The 23,590-nt window shown below is 32.0% G+C and overlaps 2 protein-coding genes across 2 annotated transcripts; one reads left to right on the top strand and one right to left on the bottom strand.

Moving 5' to 3' along the window:
- Window positions 1-12,393: 12,393 nt before the first annotated feature.
- Window positions 12,394-17,016, bottom strand: LOC130947595 (tlg2p-like protein a). Its single transcript, XM_057876297.1, has 8 exons — window positions 16,613-17,016; window positions 15,716-15,998; window positions 14,749-14,838; window positions 13,597-13,674; window positions 13,327-13,404; window positions 13,178-13,243; window positions 13,014-13,094; window positions 12,394-12,888 (listed from the first exon to the last, which is right to left on the bottom strand). The coding sequence occupies exons 1-8, from the start codon at window positions 16,822-16,824 to the stop codon at window positions 12,781-12,783; spliced, it is 996 nt and encodes a 331-aa protein (XP_057732280.1). The 5' UTR covers window positions 16,825-17,016; the 3' UTR covers window positions 12,394-12,780.
- A 5,867-nt stretch (window positions 17,017-22,883) lies between these two features.
- LOC130949406 (uncharacterized) lies at window positions 22,884-23,198 on the top strand. Its single transcript, XM_057878133.1, has one exon. The coding sequence runs from the start codon at window positions 22,884-22,886 to the stop codon at window positions 23,196-23,198; it is 315 nt and encodes a 104-aa protein (XP_057734116.1).
- The last annotated feature ends 392 nt before the right edge of the window (window positions 23,199-23,590 follow it).

Raw genomic sequence — 23,590 nt, 5'->3', positions numbered from 1 at the left:
AAGTGGCATTTTCACAAACACTTGATGAGCAAAATAACAAAACATGACAAATTACAAAAGATAATAAAAACTATAACCAAACTATGCGCAATATCAACAATAGAAACTCAATCAAGCATATAGAAATAATAAAACATCAAATTCATCCACCAAAAACTCAAGAAATAAAAATTGCATATATTAACAAAGTAACTTGAACTAGAAGAAGATGTAGCAAAAGTAGTGTAATTAAAGAGGAAATTGAAGAGTACTTACAATAAGACAAGTAAATATCCAAGATCAAAATTAGGAATGGAAATTTCTACTATAAATCCTAATAAAAACCCTAAGAGAGAAATGGAAGAAAACTACCCTAAACTACTCCTACTCCTAACAATGTTGTAATATGTGTGATGCACGGAAACTTGTCTCTCAACAAATTTCCCTTCGGCAAGTATACCGAATTGTCGTCAAGTAAAAACTCACAATAGAGTGAGGTCGAATTCCACAGGGATTAACAGATTAAGCAATCAATGGTTAATTGATTATCCTAGTTAGACGAATCATATTGGAGTGATAAGCAACAAGGAAATATAAATTGCATGATTGTAAAGGAAAACTATAAAGTGCAGAAAAGTAAATTGACAAGAATGTAAATGTAAGAACTAAAAATAAAATGAACATTGGGATCAAGAGATATTGAATTATCCGGATCAAGTTCATTCTCATCTCTTCCTCAATCAATGCATCCATTGATCTCCTTGGCAATCTTAAGTGATTGGATCCCAATTCCTTGACAACCCAATCTCACTAAGCTTGAACAATTGCCCAATTTCTTGATTTAATTGCTCATGGGAAGAGATGAAGTTTGGTCATTGATTATACCACACACATTCATAGATCAAAGTATTGGTAGGATTACATGTCACAATATCCATCCAACCCCCAACCTAATCCAATGTGAGAAAGAATTTCTAGCATGGTGTCTGTGATTTCTCTTCCAAGCCTATCACAAAAACCCAAGTACATTCAATTTCTCTTCCACGATAATTGAATGCTTGAATGAAGACTGAAAGCTTTCTAATAAAATTAAGAGAAAAGAAAGAAGAAAAAGAATGAAAACTAGTGTTGATCCATCAAATTACAATAGAGCTCCCTAACCCAATGAAAAGAGTTAGTCGTTCATTGCTCTACTCAAACAGAAAAGGAAGAAAGTGCAGAAAAATAAAGATGAAGATTAAAACTGAAATCGAAACTTCAAAGTTTATAAATGAAAAGTACAAACTGGAATTAAACTACTACTAAGAAAGGAAAAAGAAGAAAAAAGGAAGAAGAGTGTAGGAGGGGAGGGGTCCGAAGACCCACTCCCCTTGGAGTGTGCCAATTCACAGAAGTTTGAATTGATCTTCACTCTCTCCCACTTCCTTCAATTTCCCGTTATTCCTTTTTTCCTTGAATGTAGAAACTAAGGCCTTTATATAGGCTCTCCTAAATTACAACCCAAATAAAATTGAAAGTAAATTACAATGAAATGAAAATTAACTATTCTAGATGCTTCTTGTGGACTTGATTGCTTGACAATTGTGGGCTTGCTTGCTTGAACTTTGAAGTGGGCTTGAGAGAGAAGTGAATCAAATTGAGATCCAGGGTGACTTGGTGTTGTTGCTGCCGTTAGCCACACTAACGCTACAAGTGTGGCGTTAGTGCTGAAGTTAGTGTGGCTAACGTCACACTTGCTACCCAGTTGGTGTTTTTGGGGCTTAAAAGATGCCTATTGTTTGTGCTCCAAATTCATGCTTACTATAGAGTATTATATATCATTGGAAAGCTCTGAATGTTAGCTTTCTAACGCAACTAGAATCACCTCAATTAGACCTCCGTAACTCAAGTTATGCTCCTTTGAAGGGGATAGGGTCGCTGGCATAGTCGCTGGCATTATTGGCAACGTTAGCCACACTAACGTCAGCGTTCAGGGGATTAATATTGCCAGGTTCTGAAGGTTAAACTTAATGTCCATCCCATATTATTATATATTGTTGAAAATCCTGGATGTGTACTTTCCAACACTTTTAAAAACGCATCATTTGGTGTTTTACAGCTCGAGTTACACTTCTTGGAAAGGGCAAAGGTCAGTTGGCCTTACTACAGGTTGATACCATGTTCATCTTTGCACTTTTGAGACAGGTTTTCTCCCTCAAATTTAGTGTCCATCATGTAGTACCATATATGCTTGGAAAGCTCTGGATTTCTATTTTCCAATGCCACTGGAATCACTTTATTTGGAGCTTTGTGGCTCACATTATTCTTGTTTGAAGAAGGCATGGTCAGGCTGCCAGGTGAGATTTTGCCCACGTTAGTGGCACTAACGTGGCCACTAACGTAGGCCTTCTTTGCTTCGCTAAAGTTAGTGGCGTTAACGTTGCCACTAACTTCACAACTGCCTCCTTCTTCCACTTAATGCTCATGTTAGTGGCACTAACGGGGCCACTAACGTGGGTGTTCTTGGCCTTTTCCAACGTTAGTGACAAAGTTAGTATCACTAACGTTGGCTCCCTTTTTGCTCCACGTTAATGCCCACGTTAGTGGCACTAACGGGGCTGCTAACATAGGTCTCATTGCCCTTCGCTAAAGTTAGTGGCATTAACGTTGCCACTAATTTTCCAAGCTTTCCTTCCTTCTTCGTTAATGGCCACGTTAATGGTACTAACGTAGCCACTAACGTGGCTCTTCTCTGCTTCTTTTGACTTGAAATCAAACAAACAAAGTGCATCAAAGTAACATACAAGATGATCTTTATATACTAAGTGTGCTAATAATACTCAAAATCAAAACTTTACTTAGTGTGATCTATTTTATCATATTTACCCTGTATATTAGCTAAAATTCACCTATGTTTGAGATTTTTCTTAATGCAGAGATATTTCATGCTATTACTCATTTATTAACAAAATTTGTATGAAAACTAAATAAAAACCTACTGAAATAACTACCAAAAATAGGCAATGATACACCCGCTTGGATCTCCTTCCTTGGTCCTTGGTTTCCAATATCCATGTTGTTCCATGGTTTTTCTCACCCTCTCTTCATTGCGCTCTACTTTTTCAATTTGAGGTTTCTCTATGGTGCTCATCACTCGCTCCATTGGCAGTATTTGTAGATTTAGTGATGGCATTGCTGCACACAAGCAGGTGAGTTGGCTTGAGTGTTGACATCATATTCAACTCTACTTCTGTGCCGAGCCTCCCTAAATGCCCTGTACTCCACGAAGTCTCTTTGTTGTCGTGCTTGTTGCTCTGAAATCTTGTTGACAGCCTCTTAGAGTTGTACTTGTTGCTCCCTTTATTGATCCACCATCATCTGTTGAAATTTCCTTAGTTATTGAGCTTGTTGTTCTTGGAATTGCATGCATTGTCTAGAAATGTCTTCCAAGGCACCTTGAAATTGGCTCAAGTCAAAAGGATGAGATGTTGCTTGCTCTGCTTCTTTTTCTTTTCTCCTTGGTCGCCTTCTTTGTCCCAGATTGTACACAACTCTTTCCATTCTTCTTTCAGTTATGGGTTTGGCCACTGATACCCAAGTTGTTTCTTCATCTTCAAATAGCACTCTAGCTCTTTCACATAGGCGGTATATAGTGCTTGGATAGCCTAGCAAAGAGTTAGGGGAGTTGTTTTTTGCCAACTTTTGGATGTTGTCTGCAATGATTTCTACCACCTTCACCTCTCCTCCTTTCATTATACAATGTACCATTATTGCTCTGTCAGCTGTGACTTCAGAGTTGTTGGATGTAAGGAGGATTGACTTCCTTACAATCTCAAACCACCCTCTTGCCTCGAGTATGAAGTCAGTTCTTTTTAATTGGTTTGGATTTTCATATGAGTCCTTCATCCATTCAGTACCCAACACGAATGTCATTAATCACTTCTTCATACCTTGGGTTTTCATTTGTTCTTTCTTCATAGCTAGGCTTGAATAATGATCGTGGCCTTATTTTGAGCACCCTTCTGATTGCATTCGGGCTAAAATCCACTTTCGTTCCTCTTACATAGCTCTTGTAAAGAGAATTCTCCTTATTCTCTCTCACACCATTAGCATAGAACTCTTGTACAAGTGTGAGAATTACAAAAGGAGGTTGATCCTAGAGGAGCTCCCATCTTCTTCTTTGAATCTCCTTCCTTATGGAAGGATATGTGTTTTTCTCAAGTTTAAAAGCTATTTCAGGGATTGCATCTTTGTGGACCATCCAGCCACTAAATTGAAGCTCATGAAAATAAGATTTGAATTTCTTGCTATCAAATTAAGGTTGTTCCATTGGCTACTTTCCTTTTCTTTCTCTTGAAGAGGATTTCAAAGCCATTTGGAAGTAGACTATTATATATCATTGGAAAGCCCTAGATGTTAGCTTTCTATTGCCACTAGAACCGCATCATTTAGATATCTATTGCTCAAGTTATCCTTGCTGGAGTATAAAGAGGTCAGGATTGAAATTTCTCTTTGAACTTCCCTGGCTTGTTTCCAACTCTTACTTCCTTGGAAGATTGCTTCCTCTTACTTGCCACCTTCCTTGCTTCTCAAAAGGCTTTTTTGATTGGACATCTCCTCCTTTGTTCTTATCTAAAATCTTTCAACAACTCTCTAAATAAATCAAACACAAGGCAACTTCACAAAATATTGATTAAAGCACAAAAATTTCAATTAAAATAAGAAAATCATTAACTTTGTTTAAAGAAAGAAATTCCAAAAAATATTGATTGAAAGCATAAAAATCTTAATAAAAACAAAAGATCACTAACTTTATTTAAAGAAATAATAAGTAAAAATAACTAAGATACTCATGTTTCAATTGATTCAAAATAAAATAGGATGCCTGATGATAATAATGATATTAAAAAGATGGTGATAACAAAGAACGCCTGGTCTATCATCACATAGAATATTCTATTTTTTTCTTCCTCTTTATCTATATAATATGTCTATATATATTTTATCATGTAAACATGCATGTGACATGAGTCCAACTGGGGATTGTTTAAAGGAAAAGAAAAATCAAGATCCACAATAAGATATACATCCTATTGACTTAATTCTGGATAACAAGAGTCTTCCCCTATAATTTCTCTTCTCTTAGGTACATATGGATGCTGACATTAATGCTGTAAACATTAATTTTAGCATAGATTATCAAATTCACACTATCAACTTTTGTGTTAGGTGTCATATTGGATCACACCTCTGTAATTAATAGTGAGAGATCGACCGAATCATGTGAAAAAATCATATAATAGAATTTGTTCCTGTTAGATATAGAAGTAACGAAGGACATAAAAGTTGAAGCAAATCTATTTCTACCAAATATGAGTTGGGGTATCTCCATGAACAACCTTAACTGCTCATATTTCTACCAAATCCATTCTCAGAAAAAAAGTGTGAATTGTACCTGGTGCGGTATTTTACAACCCACAAACTAACCGGTAAGTGTACCGGGTCGTACCAAGTAATACTTTACGTGAGTAAGGGTCGATCCCACGAGGATTGATGGATCAAGCAATAATAGCGTTTGATAGGATTAATTAGGCAAGCAGAAAATGGTTTTGAGATATTCTAAGAGCATTAAACAGTACTTTAAAAATTTCAGAAAGTAAGCAGCAATGAGTTGGGAATAAAATATTTGAGAAAGCAGTTAAGGTTTCAGAGTTATCTAATTTTCGAATTAAATTTTATTACTAATTAATTTAATCATGCAAGATTTAATTTCATGGCAAACTATATGTGACTAGACCCTAATTTCTTAGACCTTCCTAGTCTTCTCTAAAATTCATTAATTGCCAATTCCTTGGTCAATTAATTCCAATTAGAGGGTGATGATCAATTTCTAGTTTATATGCCAAAAGAATCCTAATTATCCACAAATAAGGGGATTATATGTCACGTATCCCGTTAAATACAAACAATTAGAAATTCAGTATAATGTTTTCAAGCTGTTTTTCAAGTAAAGAGCTTTTCCAAGATTTACAAGAACTCAATTAAAACATGGGTCATACTTCCGTTCCACCCATATTCATAAAATAAAGAACGAAAACAATTATTGAAATATAAATCAAGACATTAATTAAATTAAAAAGATCAAACGAATCAATCCATGAAAATAGACAGAGCTCCTAACCTTAACAATGAAGGATTAGTTGCTCATGATTCAGAGAAGAAAAATAAGGGTTCTGGTAACAATGTGTTATCCTGTCTAAATGTACAGAGTTCCTATTTATAACTAATCCTAATAAATTTAAAATCTAATTATCTAAAACTAAAAATAATATCTTTTCCTAAAAGATAAGATTTGAATTTAAATTCGAATTAATTAACCAATCTTCAGCTGATGGGTGGGGATCACTTGATTTGTCCATTCTGCAGCTTCTAATCTGTGTTTTATGGGCTGAAAACTGAGTCAAAACGCGGCCCAAAATCCACGCCAGCGATTTCTGTAAATTCTGCAGATCGCGCACGTCACGCGTACGCGTCGCTGGTCTTCTTCGCAAGTCACGCAGACGCGTCGCTAAGCAAATCTTCAATTCACGCGTACGCGTCAATCACCAAAAATCGCCATGGATGCTTCCAGATCACGCGCACGCGTCAGGCACGCGTGCGCGTCGCTCCTCGCATCTATCTCCTTTGATTCTTGTGCTGCAGAAACTCCGTCAAATTCTGCCGAATGCTACCTGAAATAAATAAAATTGACCAAAAATCAAAATAGCATCTATAGTGACTAAAATATAATTAATTCTTAATTAAACTCAACAATTTAAGTGCAAATTTACTAGAAAAAGATAGACAAGATGCTCACACATCACCAAAAAAAAAAAAAAAACCTCCCTAGACTCATAAGATAGTGTATGTTCAAACACCAACCAAACCGTTTTTTCCAATAGATGAGGCGTACTACGTAGATTACATAACACCATTTTGTCCCTTCTTTTTTATCTTTTTCTTCTTAAACTACTCACATTCGTTAGACATAAACCCTCCCCTATAAAGTGTTTACCTTTAGATCAATAAAGTATTTTAATTGAAAGGTACAAACCTCCTAGCTTACCACTTCAGCGGGATCCTCAACTTTAGAGGGTACGAACTCCGAATTCAAACTATTTAGAAGCCATCACCAAAGTATATCAATACAAACATTTGTCCTCAAGTTATGTAGCCATCAATTCACTTCAAAAAAGATTCTACATCTATTTTGCAGTGAAAATGGATTTAACATTTAAGCTATGTGCAATAATCCAATACCCACCCCAATATCTCCCAATCTTCAGCTATTTTCAAATTTATGATGTTCATTATTTTTTGAGGAGTGCTAGGAGGCTAACAAGTTTTGTGATTTGTAGTCATCAATTAGTCATTATTTGTATTTTTAATGGTGTAAGATTTTATCCAATAATGTGAGATTACTCACTTTTCTTTTGTTGATTAAGTACTAGTCAAATTTTAATAAAAGTGCTGACCCCTAAACTTTATCTTATTTTTTTCCTAGCCACTTTTGTTGATATAATCAACTATTTGATAAGGCATATGAAGACATTGTCATGCAGAGCTAAGCACAATTAAATAAAGGTTTAATTATTCTATTGGTCCCTATAGTTTTGTAAAATTTTTAATTAGGCCCTTATACTTTTTTCCTTTTAATTGAGTCCTTGCACTAATTTTTTTTAATTGAGTTTGTACACTTTTTTGTCTTTTTATTTGAGTCCCTGCATCAATTTTTTTATTTTTAGTTGGGTCTCTATAGAATTAAGCCAATACCAAGATGGACCTAATTGAAAAAAAAAATTGGTGCAAGAATTCAATTAAAAAAAAAGTATAGAAACCTAATTAAAAATTTTGCAAAACTATTATATATATATAATAAAAACTATAGGGACCAACACACAGTAATTAAATGTTAAATAAAACTCAAATAACACAAAAGCCAAAATGGTTTTTATTATATATATTACCTTGGAATATCAGTTCTCTTGATCATCTGAGTAGATATTCTATGAACACGTGAATTAGGAACATGGCGTTCAGGATTCACAAGATTCCGGAAAGTGTTGATCTTGCCTCCCCGAAGATCTCGAAGTGCAATCTCCATAATCCGATCATTTACTCTACTAAACCCAGTAGTCTCAAGATCAAAAACAATGACCGTGACCAAGTCAGAGAAGTCTTTACTCTCCACAATTTCTTGTTTCTTGTTTCTTGTCAGGAAACTAAATTTTCTGATGTAGATCCGGCTGAGTTTTCATTACATCTATAGCAATTGTTAAATGATTGTCACTCAACACTTCACGGTTATTGCTTTTTACATTAGCAATCACATTGGCTTGTTTGATTCCTCTTGTTTTTGTAGTTACAAGTCTTTGATTCCAATTGACTCTTCCCTCTAGTAGCCTGAGACTAGAATTGATAACAGGAAAAATGGGAAATGCTCCACAACAATTAGCTAAGATGTGTACTCTGCATCTGTGCACTTGCACCAATAAAAACATCATGATTCTTGTACTCATCTCAATTCATCCAGTACAACAAAATAATACTAAGCAGCAAGCAAGCAACCCTTAATCCTCATCCCACGAGCCAGAGGCTAGCCTTAAAACAAATATAAAACAGCTAAAATAAAAAGAGCATAAACCCCATTTAGGAAGGGAAAATAAACTTGTATCTGTTTTATCTACTTCAAATCATGTACACATAAGTTTAAATTATTTACGTTTTAAAAAAGCCCAGGAACACTTCTTAAACTAGACACAAACGCTTTAAATAGCAGGTCTGGCATTGTATCATGTCCTTTATATGAAAAATCGCGTAATTCTATCAAATTTTCACTCCAGTATATAATTGGTGAAAAGGGCGCATTTGATTTTCCTAACAGACAAATAGCAGGTTCATTTATAAAAATTGCGACTTGACACGTAGCTTAAAAACATAAAACAGAAAATGGCACAAAGAAAGTAAGCCCTTTTATATCTTTTTCTGTTTTAATCATTATCAATCAATTTGAAATAAGTTAAACTCTTGTCCAAGCAATAACTATAATTAGAATCTTAGCATGGTAAGTAAATAAGTAAAGTCCTCACTCCATTTTCACATTGCAGTTGATTATATGGCTATATGTAACTAACCCTTAAGTCAGTAACCACTAGTGGGGAATTTCATGGTTTCTTAATTTTTTTTTTTGGAAATTGGAATAATCGAACAATTGGAAAACCGAAACGCTTCTTGTTGATCAACACAACATTGATCATTGAAATCAATGCTGCATTATGAGTCATGAAATTGCCTTAGAAAACAAGAAAACAATAGATTTTATTCATTTTTTAAAATTTTGCGGGCTACTAGGCCAAGTATATATGAGTTGCGGGCATGTTTGAAACGATGAAGATAAAAAAAATAGTAAAAATATCTAAAAAAAATATTATATAGTGCAACCTGAAAATATTATCATGCTGTTACTCCACAAATTTTTAACACGACATTCAATGTAATGTATAAGATCAAAACTCAGAATGACATTATTGGAAGTAGTCATTTAGACAGCTCATGCAAATATCAACTATCTCTAATCGGTAAATCAAGAACCAAAATTATAAGTTTTTAATATAGCCTTCACGCTATTAAATTGCCATGCTAAACTAAGCAGTCAGCAGGGATCCAAAAATGATTCATGATGCAATTAGCATTTAGAAATGTGTCTCTGTAGATTTACAATTATTTAATGTACACTTAACTACTTAAGTGTCATTTGTTGAGCTTAAATGAAAATAACAATTAACATTTAATTCGTGGCCTTTTTATAAACTTTACTTAAAATAATTTTACAATATTTAAGAAGATAAAAGAAAATCAAACTAAATGATACAAAAATAAATTAGAGGTATTGAACGTGTTCTTAAAGGCCATATATTTACACTCAAAACATCATACATTTCTTAGAGCTACAATTTCTACTTCTTACTTCTTCTTATTTACACAAAGCAATTTGGCATGGAAACGTATAAAGAGAAGCACCAGGCTTTTTTAACTCGATGCCCTTTTGATCATTGTGATGAAGCATATCTTTTATTTGTTATTTGAAAACTTTCCACCTACATAACTATGCATAAATTAAAACATCAAATTATGAGAATGAAAGCTATTGATATTGAAATAAAAGATAAGTAAAGGATGGTTGGCAGCCTGGAAGAACAGTAACATCAACATTTATAGAAATAAGTGATAAATAATATCGAATTCGTTTTGAGACAAGCATCCAAACCATAAAAAGGGTGAAATATTATCTTCTAAACGGTGCCATTAGTCATAATAAGTTAATAGCCACTGGCTAAGCATTAGTTTGTCTTGAAAAAGGAGTTCTAATCTACCTAAAAAGAGAGACCAGAAAGTGTGGTGTGGCGGCAGTAGAAGGAGTAGTGGCGGTGCTGAGTGCAGGCAGCAACAGTGACGGTGGTAGCTACAGAAATGTGACAAGAACATGAACATTAGTGGAAAAGTCCTAGCAGAGACATCTCTTTCATCTCTGAAATTATGATTAAAATGAAACCTGAGTAGTTCGCATGAGCAGAGACGAAGCACAACAACGCAGAGTGACCGGAAAGTGTGGGATGACGCTAGTAGGAGTGGTGGTAGTGCTGAGCACATGCAGCAACAATGACAGTAGTAGCTACAAAGATGTGACAAAAACACGAAGATTAGGAAAAAAGTCCTAAAAGAGACATCTCTTTCATTTTTGAAATTATGATTAAAAGGAAAGAGAAAAACTGAAACAAGCAAAACCAGAGGGGCAAAATTTTAATTATCAGTTTTTTTAAAAATAAAAAACGGGATTCAATTAGTAAATATTTTTAGTTGGGTTAATGGTACTCCCACATAAACGAGGAGTAAGCTATAAAGCACAAACACTGTTTTTATTTGTCGTATCTTCGTGTCGAATACATTTTAAACACGACACACGTCGACACTCGTCTGACACGCGTGTCTTCTCTGTCTAATCGTGTCTTAATAAAAAGTAAAATTTTTTTCTTCAGACACGCTTGAACACACCTAAATATTATTACGTGTCAATGTGTCCAGTCTTATTCTGAATATGTATTATTAAAATGAGTTTAAAAATAGTATATATTATTAATTATTAAAACAAAATATATTTTAAATACTTTATATAATTAAAAAAAACTATTAAAAATAATTTAAAAAATTAATTTATATTTTAATATTAATAAATACTAAAATATTATTACAATTTATCTAAAAAATATTTTATATTATATATATATATATATATATATATATATATATATATATATATATATATTCTTATAAGAATTTTAAATTTGCGTGTCCACGTATCTCGTGTCGTGTATCTGTGTCAGTGTCCATGCATAGGGAATAAAGAATCCATGAGCCGGCAAAATTCTGCATCTCTAATAAAAAAAACAAAGGAAAATTGTATCCATTAAAAGGTGAATATTCACATGATAACATCTTTACACAAAAATAACATTGTGAACCATTAGATGAATTGATATATTTGACTAAAATATATTTGATTAATCATCTAAAGGTTCACAATGTCATCTATGAAGTCATCATGTGAGTATTCCCCCATTAAAATGTACTCCGATTTATGAACATTTTGAAACTAAAATTATTTAAAATTTCAAATTATTTTTTATGACTTTTACTATCTCAATTCCACTCTCAATTTCCAATCTTTCACCACCGCCATATCTCATCACATAGTTTGTCTTTGGGGGTATTTTGCATCTAAACCCTAAAATCTCCACATTCTGCGAGAAGAGCAAAAGAATTGCTTCCCAATTTGCGCTGGAAGCAGCATACCCATGGAGCACACAACACGATGAAAGCAATGGCAAAAGCAGAAGAAATCAACACCTAAAAGGTTGCTGCCGCGGCTAAGAGTTCTGCAAAGCTTCGAAGAGAGTTTCATAGATCTTAACCTCCCTGTCCCTTGAAAATGATGATGCCTGCCAAATCGTAAATGCGGCAATTTTGAATGCAGATTTTGTTAACCCGGCTAGGTTAGATCTCTGGCATACTCATTTGTTGGCTACATACAGCACTACAGCAGATCATGTGATAATTATTTTTAATATTTGTTCATCTTATGTTCCAATATGCCAAAAATGCCTGATAAATGAAAAATGTTGTGTTCATACAGATGTAGGACCCTAGATGCCTCTTTCACATCAATATAGGCGCACATGTTGCATTCATACCCGAAATCATCATTTCCAACTAGAACCTCACAGAATTCCCATCCATTTTATTTCTAGAAATATATTCATATAAAAAAAATTATAACCCCTTTCAATGCAAGATGCATGAGAGGAACAAGAAGACAGTTTCCTAGGAAAATTGGCAGAATATGAAAAAAAAATGCATGAGAAGGAACTCGGCACCCGCTGCCGGAGGCAAAAGAATGTTCAGTAGAAGATCATTTTGCTACACTATACATTTTCTGCTACATATGTATCCTTTTCCTATTGTATCACACAAATATCTAATTACTTAAAAGCCTCTTAACACACCTCCACCGTTGTCTCCAATCTGGCTTAACAAGTTGCAAAAGAATCAATTTCAGATCTCTTCATCCAGAACACGTGCCTTAGCTACTTTGAAACTCCTTGGTCCTCTCTTAAGACAAGCTGCATTACTAACTACATCCAAGCTAGTAATAGGTAGAATCAGTAGAAAGGTCGTACCCATGAAAGGTGACCACAATATTGAAATAATATTAAATACCGCTATCGATCACAAGATAATTTCCTTAAGGATTAATAGAACCAACATAACAAGGCACATGATGAGCAGCACCGTCGCACACATCACCATGCCCCCCTTTTTCTGGTTTCTCTCTGCCTGCAAGTACCATAAACCAAATAGTTATTGTACGGAAACTGAGATGAAAATTGTGGAAAGCACTAAAGAGAGAGCATGAAACACATAGTCTAGCTAAAACAGTAGGAAAGGAAGAGATGTAGGACCTTCTGAAGCTGTTTAAGGCCATCTTCAACTGTAGTGGCTACATTCTGAATGTTGTAGTCTATTCTATCAACAATCGTACCCTATACATACAGAATGTCAATTTCTCAAGGGCTTATGAATAAGAAAGTTTTCAATTCCCAATTAAAGGATGGTATCTGCTGACCTGGTCAATGACTAGGACTGATAAATCCTTCATAATTTGAGCAAGCTCGTTTACAGATTCTACAACCTATCAATACAAGAATATATTACTTAGCTCATGAAGAACCAACACAACATTAGTAAACACCATTAATAGCAAGTTTTGCCTACCTGCTGAATTTCTTTTTCTCTTTCCACTGTGAATGCTTCAGTTTTCTTCAGCTTGGCCATTTGATGTTCATTAAATATCTAAACACACATAACTTGATTGTATCAGCAAAAAAATCGTTAAAATTTATTAAAGCACAGCCAGTACTGGCTATATGGATAACAATTGAGGATCCCCTCCCCCTTTTTTTTCTCCCACAACAAAAAAAAGAACCCAAAAAAAAAAGAGAGGGAAAGAGAAGAAATCCAAAATGAAAAGCAAAAAAGAATTACCATATTATCCAGGTCATCATCTTCATATGTGGATTTACTTCCATTCATGTTGATCTCTAAATCAACCCCGTCTGGACCCTGCAACATCATACAATGACAGTACCAAACTTCAAGACAGAATTTCCATAAGTTATTTAGTACTATTTATGGCATTAGTAATTGAGATATCTTCCGGATATTTACTGCTTACTTCAATATAATATTCCTCCAAAACTAAGGACAATCAAATTGTTGATTGGCATACAGGAAGATAAGAAATCACATGTCAATAGGCAAAAAATAAAAAAATAAATAAATAAGGGATCAAGGTAGATCTGGTTGTCAGTTGTCACTAGTTTGAATTTGATCATTATTGATTTTCAGGATATAAGCCCTTATTCATTCCTATTGCTGGCTGACATAAAGGATGATTGAGAAACCACTTGCTAATAGCAAAATAAGAAGGGATCAAAGTAGATTTTGGTTCTATAGCTGTCAATATTTGACTTTAATCCACATTATTTTATTTTATATTTTTTCCAGGACATAAGTATATTTTCCTATCTTTGAGACTGGCTTTCTTCAGGTAAGGACCCAAAATGTTAATAGAATTGAAGTATCAAACTATATGAGTTAATCCTTCATGAAAAATAGAGAATAAAGTGAAACATTTGATTCATTAAGGAAATAATAAATGGTTTCAAATTATATGATAGTTATGCATGTGCTTATATCTTAATTGTTTAGATGTTCTACAGTGCAAGTTTGCAACCAGCACTTTAGAGGAGCCAAATCCTTACTTTTGATGAATATTGAATAAGAACTAAAATCTAACAAATGAAAAATAAAAAAAAATATAGGTACCAGTACTTAATAGTAAGGATAAAAATTCAAATTAGTCAGAGCAGCAAAGATTAAAGCCCAAAAATGATAGAGACTAAACCTATTCAATGAAGAACAATTGAAATGGTAAGACATGAGAGATGCAGATTAAAATAACAAAAAAATATATATATTGTTTATGAACAGAATACAATAAAATATAATTTTTGACTATATTAGCTTTCTATTTACTAAATTGATGCTAAATTGTTCAGACATAAACTCTACTGTATTATCTTTCACTTCTTTGTTACCAAAAAGAAAAATATTTAAATAAATAAATTCTCTAACCTCCTTTTGTTGCCTTAGGCGCTTCAAATATGTTGATTGTTTCTTGCGGAGCTCTACAGACAAGTTCTGAAGGTCGGTAGCAAGAGAACGCTGCAATCCATGAACAGAGTATAAAAAAAAATAATACACAACTACCAATAAGAAGGTTATGGAATAACAGACAGAAACATGTGTAAAACGTGCTGACACATAAAGATTAAACAATAGAATGTCAAGGCACCCATATGAGACTCAATTTCATGGAGAGAAATGACCAGCTAGCTTTTGGGCTAAGAAAAATAGAAAATGAATAAGTATGAATAATGAACACCTGTCTCTTCCTCCTCATACCAGTACAGAAAATCAAGAAATGTTCGAAAATATTTCACCATCAATAGCAAAAGGGTAAAATAAACATGGATGCTAAAGAATTGGAAACTGTTTTCTGTTTAACGGGAAAATCTTCTAATTTGTAAAGAGAAATAAAGTGATGATTAGTGTGTGCTTTCCCCAACAATGTAACTCAAAGACATACCCAGAATTATTTTATGAAGCAGAGAAAATCAGTGTGAAATTTGGTGACATGCACAAAATATTAAGGGCAGGGGGCCATTAGTAGTTAGGTATCATATGCCTTGTCCAGAAACCCTCATTGGCAAGTGCTCTTAATAAGACCTCCTGATTCTAAAATGTAGTATGCACACTCTTAACTTGATTGCAAGAATAATGTCAGCTAAACTGAAATGACTATCAGCTAGCTCATAGTTAACATATAAGATTTATTTGTTTAATAAAATGTCATTAACTAAGCCTCACTCTAGAACCAAAATACCATACGAGTCATGCCAGAGAAGAAATCGTTTAATGTTTCATTTATTGAGAAGCTCAGAGATTTTGAGTTGAATAATACACATTTATTCTTATATACCAAGAAAGAACATCCATCTTTCGAAATGGATATTATATGATAATTATTCAGTCGTGGTACCTGCACATTCTTCCTCACGTTGGAATCCTCAGATGGCCCACCAGCAGAAAGTCTCTGCAGTCTCTTCTCTGATCTCTTTATCAAGTCAGTTATCTCATATGTTAGGGACTCGATAGCACGTTGTTCTTCCTTACCGTCACCAAATGATGGCATTAAAGCCTTTGCATGAGCCTTGGCCAACTCTGCCATTTTTGTTCTGGCGCGCTGCACATTTGCTGATATTTCTTCAGACACATCCACCCATGCTGGCGGTAATCCAACTGTTACCAGATTTAGATCCTTACTGCATTCACAAGAACAATGAACAACCCACCATTTCAAAGTCTTTTTAATAGCTTCAAGCAACGCAAGCATTTGAAACACAAAAGCAAAGAGTTGAACTATGCATAATGTCCTAAACAAGTGCCAAATCTATAAGAAAAACACCCCCTATTTTCACCATGATCCGAATTCCCTACCAAAAACAACTACAACAAAGCCCTTTATCCACTGAGTGAGGTTAACTAGGTAGATCCATAGATGGCATTACATCCAATAATAAGCCAGGTACAATATATAGATATAGATAAGCATTTAAATTCTAAACGACGAAGAAAATGAGTATATTAACTAATATTCAAGAAAATGTACTACAGACAATTCATCTGTTAAAATTCTAGACACACTCATATTCACTGAAATAACATATATTTCCTTCACTTCACTGATATTTGAGTTTTCATCAATTTAGAGCAATTCTTAAAACTCCGGTGTAGAGTGTAAACAGATACACACCTTTTTATCATAATCCGAGATCGAAAATAAAAAGAAAAAGAAAAAAATAATTCACAAACGTTTCCACTTTCGTTCAATCCAAATCCAAAAAGCATTAACATAGAAAAATCTGCGCGAAATCACCTTGAGCTACCGGGATCGTCGGTGCTTAGAGGGGCGTAAGAACGATTAGGGTTGAGGAGCGACGAGCTGACCAATTCGATGACGGGTCCGGCGGCACCCCCTCTGCCACCGGCGGAGGAGGTGGAGGGGAGGGAAGAGGAGGAAGGAGCGCGAACGCTCTTCAATGCGTCACGGTACTTTCTGAAGAGGAGAGTGCGATTCCTCGTCGCCATTTTTGGGAACAAACAATGAAGGAAGGATCTGAAAGATGAAAATCAATGGAGATTTGGGGATTTTGGAAAATTAAATCGAATGAAATGCTTCGTCGTAACTCGTCACTCGTGAGAGGAGAGGGATCGCCGATCACGTGATCTAGCTTTCACGCTGACTCTCACTGTCACGTGCTCTCCGGATCACTGCTAAACATTTTCTTTTTCTTTCAGTTTTGAGTCTTTAAAAATGACTTTAATTTCCATTAATTAAATTGGCCTCATCTTAAACGCTTCTTTGTTAAATACAGAGTGCTGCACACCTTATTAATTGTTAAATCTGAATTTTTTATTTATTTTATTTTATTTAAATGGTCTGAATTTAAAAAATTAACCTGTTAATCAAGTTAACCATTTTTTTATAAATTTTAGATTTTTTTATAAGTTTTAGTCTTTTAAATATTGAATTGAAGTCCAAAACAAAAAAGATAAGTATATAAATATTAAAAACAACATATTTATACAACAAAAAGATTATTGTTCTTTAGAATAAAAATAAATAATACATGAAAAATAAGTTGAGAATCTATGTATTAAATTAAAAAAAAAAGATATATCAAAATCTTAAAAAAATTAATATTAAATATATATTATGTATATAATATTAAAATTTAAATAATTTTTGTTTTGTGTAAAATAAAATTATAATATTAAATATAAACATAATAATAAAAAATTTTGTGTTATATAAATTTAATATATATATATATAATTTTATTTTGTGTGAAACAAAATTATAACATTAAATATGAAGTGAATAATAAAAGATTTTGTATTATATAAATTTAATTTAAAAAACATATATACAACGTAAGAAGCAAACAAATATATAATAATTTTATTTTGTGCAAAACAAAAATTCATATAAAAAATATTTATATAATTTTTTTATTAATAATTTTTTTATTGAAATATGTTACTTTACTATATTTAAAATATATTGTTTGAAATAATTATATTATTTTAGTTAATATATATTATTTAAAAGAATATTTAATATTTATTATTTTGTATTAAAAATATATTATTAGTTTTTCTTAAAATAACATTTTCTTTTTTTGGTTCAAATACTATGACAAAAAAAAATTTACGTTACTGCGATTATTCAATAAATATTATATCTTTATCTTTATCTTTATAGTAATACAAATGGGGAGCTTATATAATTATATACTTACGTGGCGCTCATAATGGGAGTTTATTTGCTTAAGTGTCAATTTTTAGATTTATATTTATTTTTATTTATAGTAATACAATGGAGAGCTCATATGCTTACGTGGCGCTCATACATTGAGTCTGGGGGGCTTATTTGCTTAAATGTCGTTACTAAAAATTTTTAGATTTATATTTATAAATTATAAATTATTATTTGCTTAGGTTGTTATTTTCAAATTTTAAATTATTTGTTTGGGTTGTTATACTTAGGTTGTTATTTTTTAAATTTTAAATTATTTTATTTAAGTTGTTATTTTTTAATTTTTAACACTATTTTTTTAAAATTTGTTGATTCTTTTTAGCATTATTTTTAAAATTTTTGTAGTTTTTTTCAAAATTGCAGCAACATACGTAAATATATATATTTACGTTAATTTAGAATTTTTAAAATTGTTAATATATTTATTTATTTTATCTACAAATTTAATTTAAATTTAAATTAAAGTCAATTAAATTTAAAAAATTTTAGTTATGAGTCAACTATAAAAGTATAAGTTATGAGATATGTAAAGCACCACAATTCAAAGTACATCAAACCCTTTCTTTACATACATCCAAAATCTAAAATTTCTCTACTTATTTCAATGGCTGGTATTCACAAAATTGCAGAAATCAATCCTACAATCGACAATTTGTGTGTACATATACGAGTGATACGGATACGGACACTACCAAGTTACGAAAATTCTTCGTTGCCATATTCAATTTAGATGGTTTGGCTCGATGAAAATGTGAGTTTTCTACTAATAATTTTATATTTTATTTTAAATTTGTTTGTTTATCCCCAACTAATTGTTTTTTAATTTTTGTTTATCAATTATAGGGAGGAAAAATACACGCCTCGATTAAGAGGGCTCTTATATCTCGATTTGTGAATTTGCTAAAGGAAGGAATATCTTACCAAATAAGATATTTTGGTGTTGGACTCAATGAGGATAACTTTAAGACTACACATCATGAGTATGTGGCCTGAGTCTCTAAACCCCATGGTTGGGGGTGAGGAGCTCTGCAACGTCTTAATGAATTAATGCAAGTATTTCTGTTTTCTATTCAATCTCGCTTGTTTCTATTCTAAGATATTCGTTCGCACTTCAACATGATGAATGTGATGATCCGTGACAATCATCACCATTCTCAACTTATGAACGAGTACCTGATAACCACTTCCGTTCTACCTTAGATTGAATGTATATCTCTTGGGTTTCTGGTTCACGGGTTTGACTGCCTCTCCTGACAACAGAGCGTTCAATCCGTGAGTCCAGAGTCTTCGTGGTATAAGCTAGAACCAATTGGCAGCATTTTTGAGATTCGAAAAGTCTAAACCTTGTCTGTGGTATTCCGAGTAGAATCTGGGAGGGAATGTCTGTGACGAGCTTCAAACTCACGAATGTTGGGCGTAGTGATAGACGCAAAAGGATCACTGGATCCTATTCCAACACAAGTGAGAACCAACAGATGATTAGCCATGTACATGGACCCTTTTCACTGAGAGGACGGCTGGTAGCCATTGACAACGGTGATCCACCAACATACAGCTTGCCATGAAAGGAGACCTGCGTGCGTGAAGAAGAAGACAGTAGGAAAGCAGAAATTCAGAAGATAGAGCATCTCCAAAACTCCAACCCATTCTCCATTACTGCATAACAAGTAATTATTTAATGTTCTTTTATTTTTCGCAATTAAAACTAAGAACCCTATTGATATCCTGACTAAGAATAATAAGATAACCATAGCTTTCTTCAAGCCGGCAATCTCCGCGTGGGATCGACCTTATGTGCACAGACTTCCAGAATCGTCAAGTATCCCACGATATGGATTTAATTTTGTGAGTTTTGACACTTTCAATGCTCCTAGGTACGATTACACCTACTTAGTAGGTAAGTTTATTGTTTTAGAAAAAGTATAATTTATTTATAAATTTATTTATTTTATTGATAATTTCGGCTATGTTTTTTTTAACAAATTTATTGATAACAATTTTTTTTTATTTTAAATCATTTCAGATGTTATTAGATATCTTGCTGGAATTGAGAGTGAGAGGACTCTTGAAAAGGATGACAAATTTACCAAGTACATTATTATTGAATTAGAGATTAATGATGGGTAATCATATAATTATTTTTATAAATTTAAAAATTTTGATATTCTCATCTTTTTAAATTGCAATTTTAACTTATTTTATTATGAATATTTTTATTAATATTATTAATAGGTAAGAAACGTTTTTATTCAAAGGCAACCTTTTTGAAGAAAGGCAACATTTTTTATTAATAGTATTTAAATTTTTTGAAAAATGAGTTCGGATTAATTTTAAAAGAAAGTGTTTAAATCTTTTTTTAAAATGAATTTTAATAGAAAGCATTCTTTCCGTAGTTAGTTTTTTATGAGTTTAAAATAATTAATAAACTAATTATTAATTTTTTTAAATTGTGTTTCACATTTTAATTTTATTGTTAATTTTTAAATTTTAAAATATAAAATATATATATAATTTGATATTATTTTATTAGTGGTTACTTTTTTAGTTGTAATTATCTTTTGTTTATTTTGTTATAAAAAATATATTTAACATTAAATATTCTATTTGACATAGAAAAATAATGGAGTGTGCACTTTTTGACAACTATGCACATGAATTAAATGATCTTTTGGGATCTGGCAATAAAGATGGAGCTATTGTCGTCTTAGAATTTGTTAGACTGAAGTTATATAACGGTAATATTTATTTATAATTATGTGAATTTTTACTCATTTTTTATTTGAGTTTTTACTTATTTTGTATTAAATTAAATTTTTCAGGAAAAATTGTTTTACAGAATTTCATGTATAGTACAAAGATGTTCTTCAATTTTGAAGAAGCAAATGTCATCCAATTTAAAAATAGGTGGGTATATATTTTTTTTAATTCTTTAGTTTAATATTAATTATGTGTGTTATCTAACATAGTTTTTTTCGCTTTATTTATCTAGCTTTGTAAGATTTGAAGAACCTAGGAGTAATATCGGCGCAATTCCAAATGAGGTTGCATTCTTAAAAATTTATCAAGACAAAATTATTAAGCAGTTAAAAGAATTAGATACGATAATTTTTTTTCTGTAAAAAAAGTTGAGAAAAAAATTAATTTAAATCTGTTGTACATTGATTATTTTTGTTTATTCATCTTATTTATTTAGATATATCTTTTAGATTTACAAACTCACCAAATTCAAGGAATTTAAATCATTAAGTTTTTTTTTTTTCCAGAATGCTGTTTGTGTTGTCTTGATTACTATAAGTCATATTATAGATGTTCCAGACTGGTGGTACGACTAATGTGAATGCAACAGGTCCACATATGCTTTTACAAAAGCTTTCAAATATTCAAGTTGTGGCTGTCTCCTTTTATCCATAACTCCAAAGTTATTTATTTATTTTTTTAATTTAAAGTCTAATCACAATGGATTAGATATTGAATAAATCTATGTCTAACCTTTTTTAATACTATTTTTTTATTAAGTAAGTACCGAATAAAGTTTAGTGTCATTGATGACTCTGACTGTGCATGTTTCGTAGTCTTTGATAAGGAGGCATAACAAGTTTTAGGAAAGAGTTGTGTAGAGATACTTGATCCACTATTGATAAGTTCTAACCAATATTTATTTCTAAAAACATTAGTGAAGATATTTTTTATGGTAATTTTTATATTATTTATTATTAATATATTATGTAATACCCTGCAGAAAGGAGATCTATCGGATACACTTACACTTTTGCTCAACCTAATTGATAAAACCTTCCTCTTCATCATTGAAGTTCAAATATCTGATAATCCAGATTTTTCACCTTCTTATAAAGTTAAGATGACTGATAATGTGGACCTCATAAATATATTCGAAAAGGCTCATCTTATTCAAATTGTGAGTACAGTTATAAGTGTACTTTCTATTAAAAATCAATTTATTTTTCTCTTTCTTGGTCATTAGTAGTATCTAATTTATAAATAATAATTAATAACTAATTATAATTTTAGGATGTTGACTATACCAGTGGTTTGCTTCCAACTTCAAAGGCATCCTCAATCATTGAAGGAAAAAAGTAGAAGGTGCTAAGATATTTGTTCAAAAAATAAATTTTTTTTGTTTGTTTTCTCAAAGTTAGATGTTTATTTTATTCAAAAAAATATTATTGAGATAAATATTTTTGAGCTAAACATTATTGACAAGTAGAATTTTCTCTCTTTTTAAATATTTTTTTCTAAATTTACGTAATTTATAAGGTTATTAATTTTTAGATTGCATTTAATTTTATTTATTTTTATCGACAAATAATAGGATTGATACTATTTATGACAAAACCAATAAAAATTATTTTTAAATTAACAAATTCTTATATTTCTAATGAACAACGAAATGTTTAATTAGGAAATTTTATTTAAATATTTAAAATTTTCACTAGATAATTAAAAAACTCTATTTAAAAATTTGAAATTTGAAATTCTAATACTAATTCCTATATTCTTAATCATGAAACTTCTAATGTCTTCTTCAGATCAAGATGAAGGTGAAACGGAGAGATTTACTAATTGGATACTTGATGTTAGAAATGGAAATATTGGTTCTGTTGTTGATGATGAATCAGAAATTGAAATTTCAGATAATCTATAGATTACAACTACTAATGACCCTCTCTCTCATTTAGTAGACTTTGCATATCTAAATTTGTTGTAAAACATATCAGATTACAGGTAATTTTAGAGTAGGGCAATTCTTGAACCCACGCTTGAGAGTGTTGAGAAGGAAAACGATTTTGTCTTGACAATCTTTCGAAGGATGAAAAAGGAGTATTTGAGTTCTGACACAACATGTCAAGCTAATGAGAATGAAGATGTACAACAAGAGTGGTTCACATCAGAGTTCCTAAATGACATCAAATGTTCGGGACTATCCAATCACAAGTTGACTTTAAAGGCAAGAGTCGCTGTAATGCTACTACGAAACATAGACCAGATTTCAGGTTTATACAATGGGACAAGATTAATAATTAACGAACTTGGCAGCAATATAATTGGAGCGACGGTAGTGACCGTTAGAAATATTAGAGATAAAGTGTACATTCCAAGAATGAATTTGATCCCTTCAGATTAAGGATTGCCATTTAAGTTCCAATGGAGACAATTTCCATTAACAGCATGCTTTGCAATGACCATTAATAAGAGTTAGGGTCAATCATTATCACATGTAAGATTTTACTTGCCAAAATCAGTGTTCACCCATGGACAACTTTATGTTGCTTTGTCAAGAGTTAAGAGTCGCAGTGGTCTCAGGGTTTTAATTATAGACGAAGACGGAAATCCAAAGTCATCAACAACAAATATTGTGTTCAAAGAAGTTTTTAATAATATTTAGGTAAGAATAATATTATTTTTATTTTAATAGCATATTATGATTTACACTTTTGTATAAATATTTACTGTAGATATAACTAATTTATCTATAACTCTGTTTTCAAATTTGAGATGAAATGTGTAACAAAGAGC

The sequence above is a fragment of the Arachis stenosperma genome, chromosome 9, assembly GCF_014773155.1.
Source record: "Arachis stenosperma cultivar V10309 chromosome 9, arast.V10309.gnm1.PFL2, whole genome shotgun sequence".
Classification (NCBI taxonomy): Eukaryota; Viridiplantae; Streptophyta; class Magnoliopsida; order Fabales; family Fabaceae; genus Arachis; species Arachis stenosperma.
Note: the sequence above shows the minus strand (reverse complement) of the source record. Positions and strands in the feature narration are given on the sequence as shown.

Coding starts and splice junctions, on each gene's coding strand:
- LOC130947595 (XM_057876297.1), bottom strand. CDS start 16,824: ATGGCGACGAGGAATCGCACTCTCCTCTTCAGAAAGTACCGTGACGCA. Junction 13,405..13,596: donor ATGATGACCTGGATAATATG/GTAATTCTTTTT, acceptor ATGTGTGTTTAG/ATATTTAATGAACATCAAAT. Junction 12,889..13,013: donor GCCTTAAACAGCTTCAGAAG/GTCCTACATCTC, acceptor TGGTACTTGCAG/GCAGAGAGAAACCAGAAAAA.
- LOC130949406 (XM_057878133.1), top strand. CDS start 22,884: ATGAAAAAGGAGTATTTGAGTTCTGACACAACATGTCAAGCTAATGAG.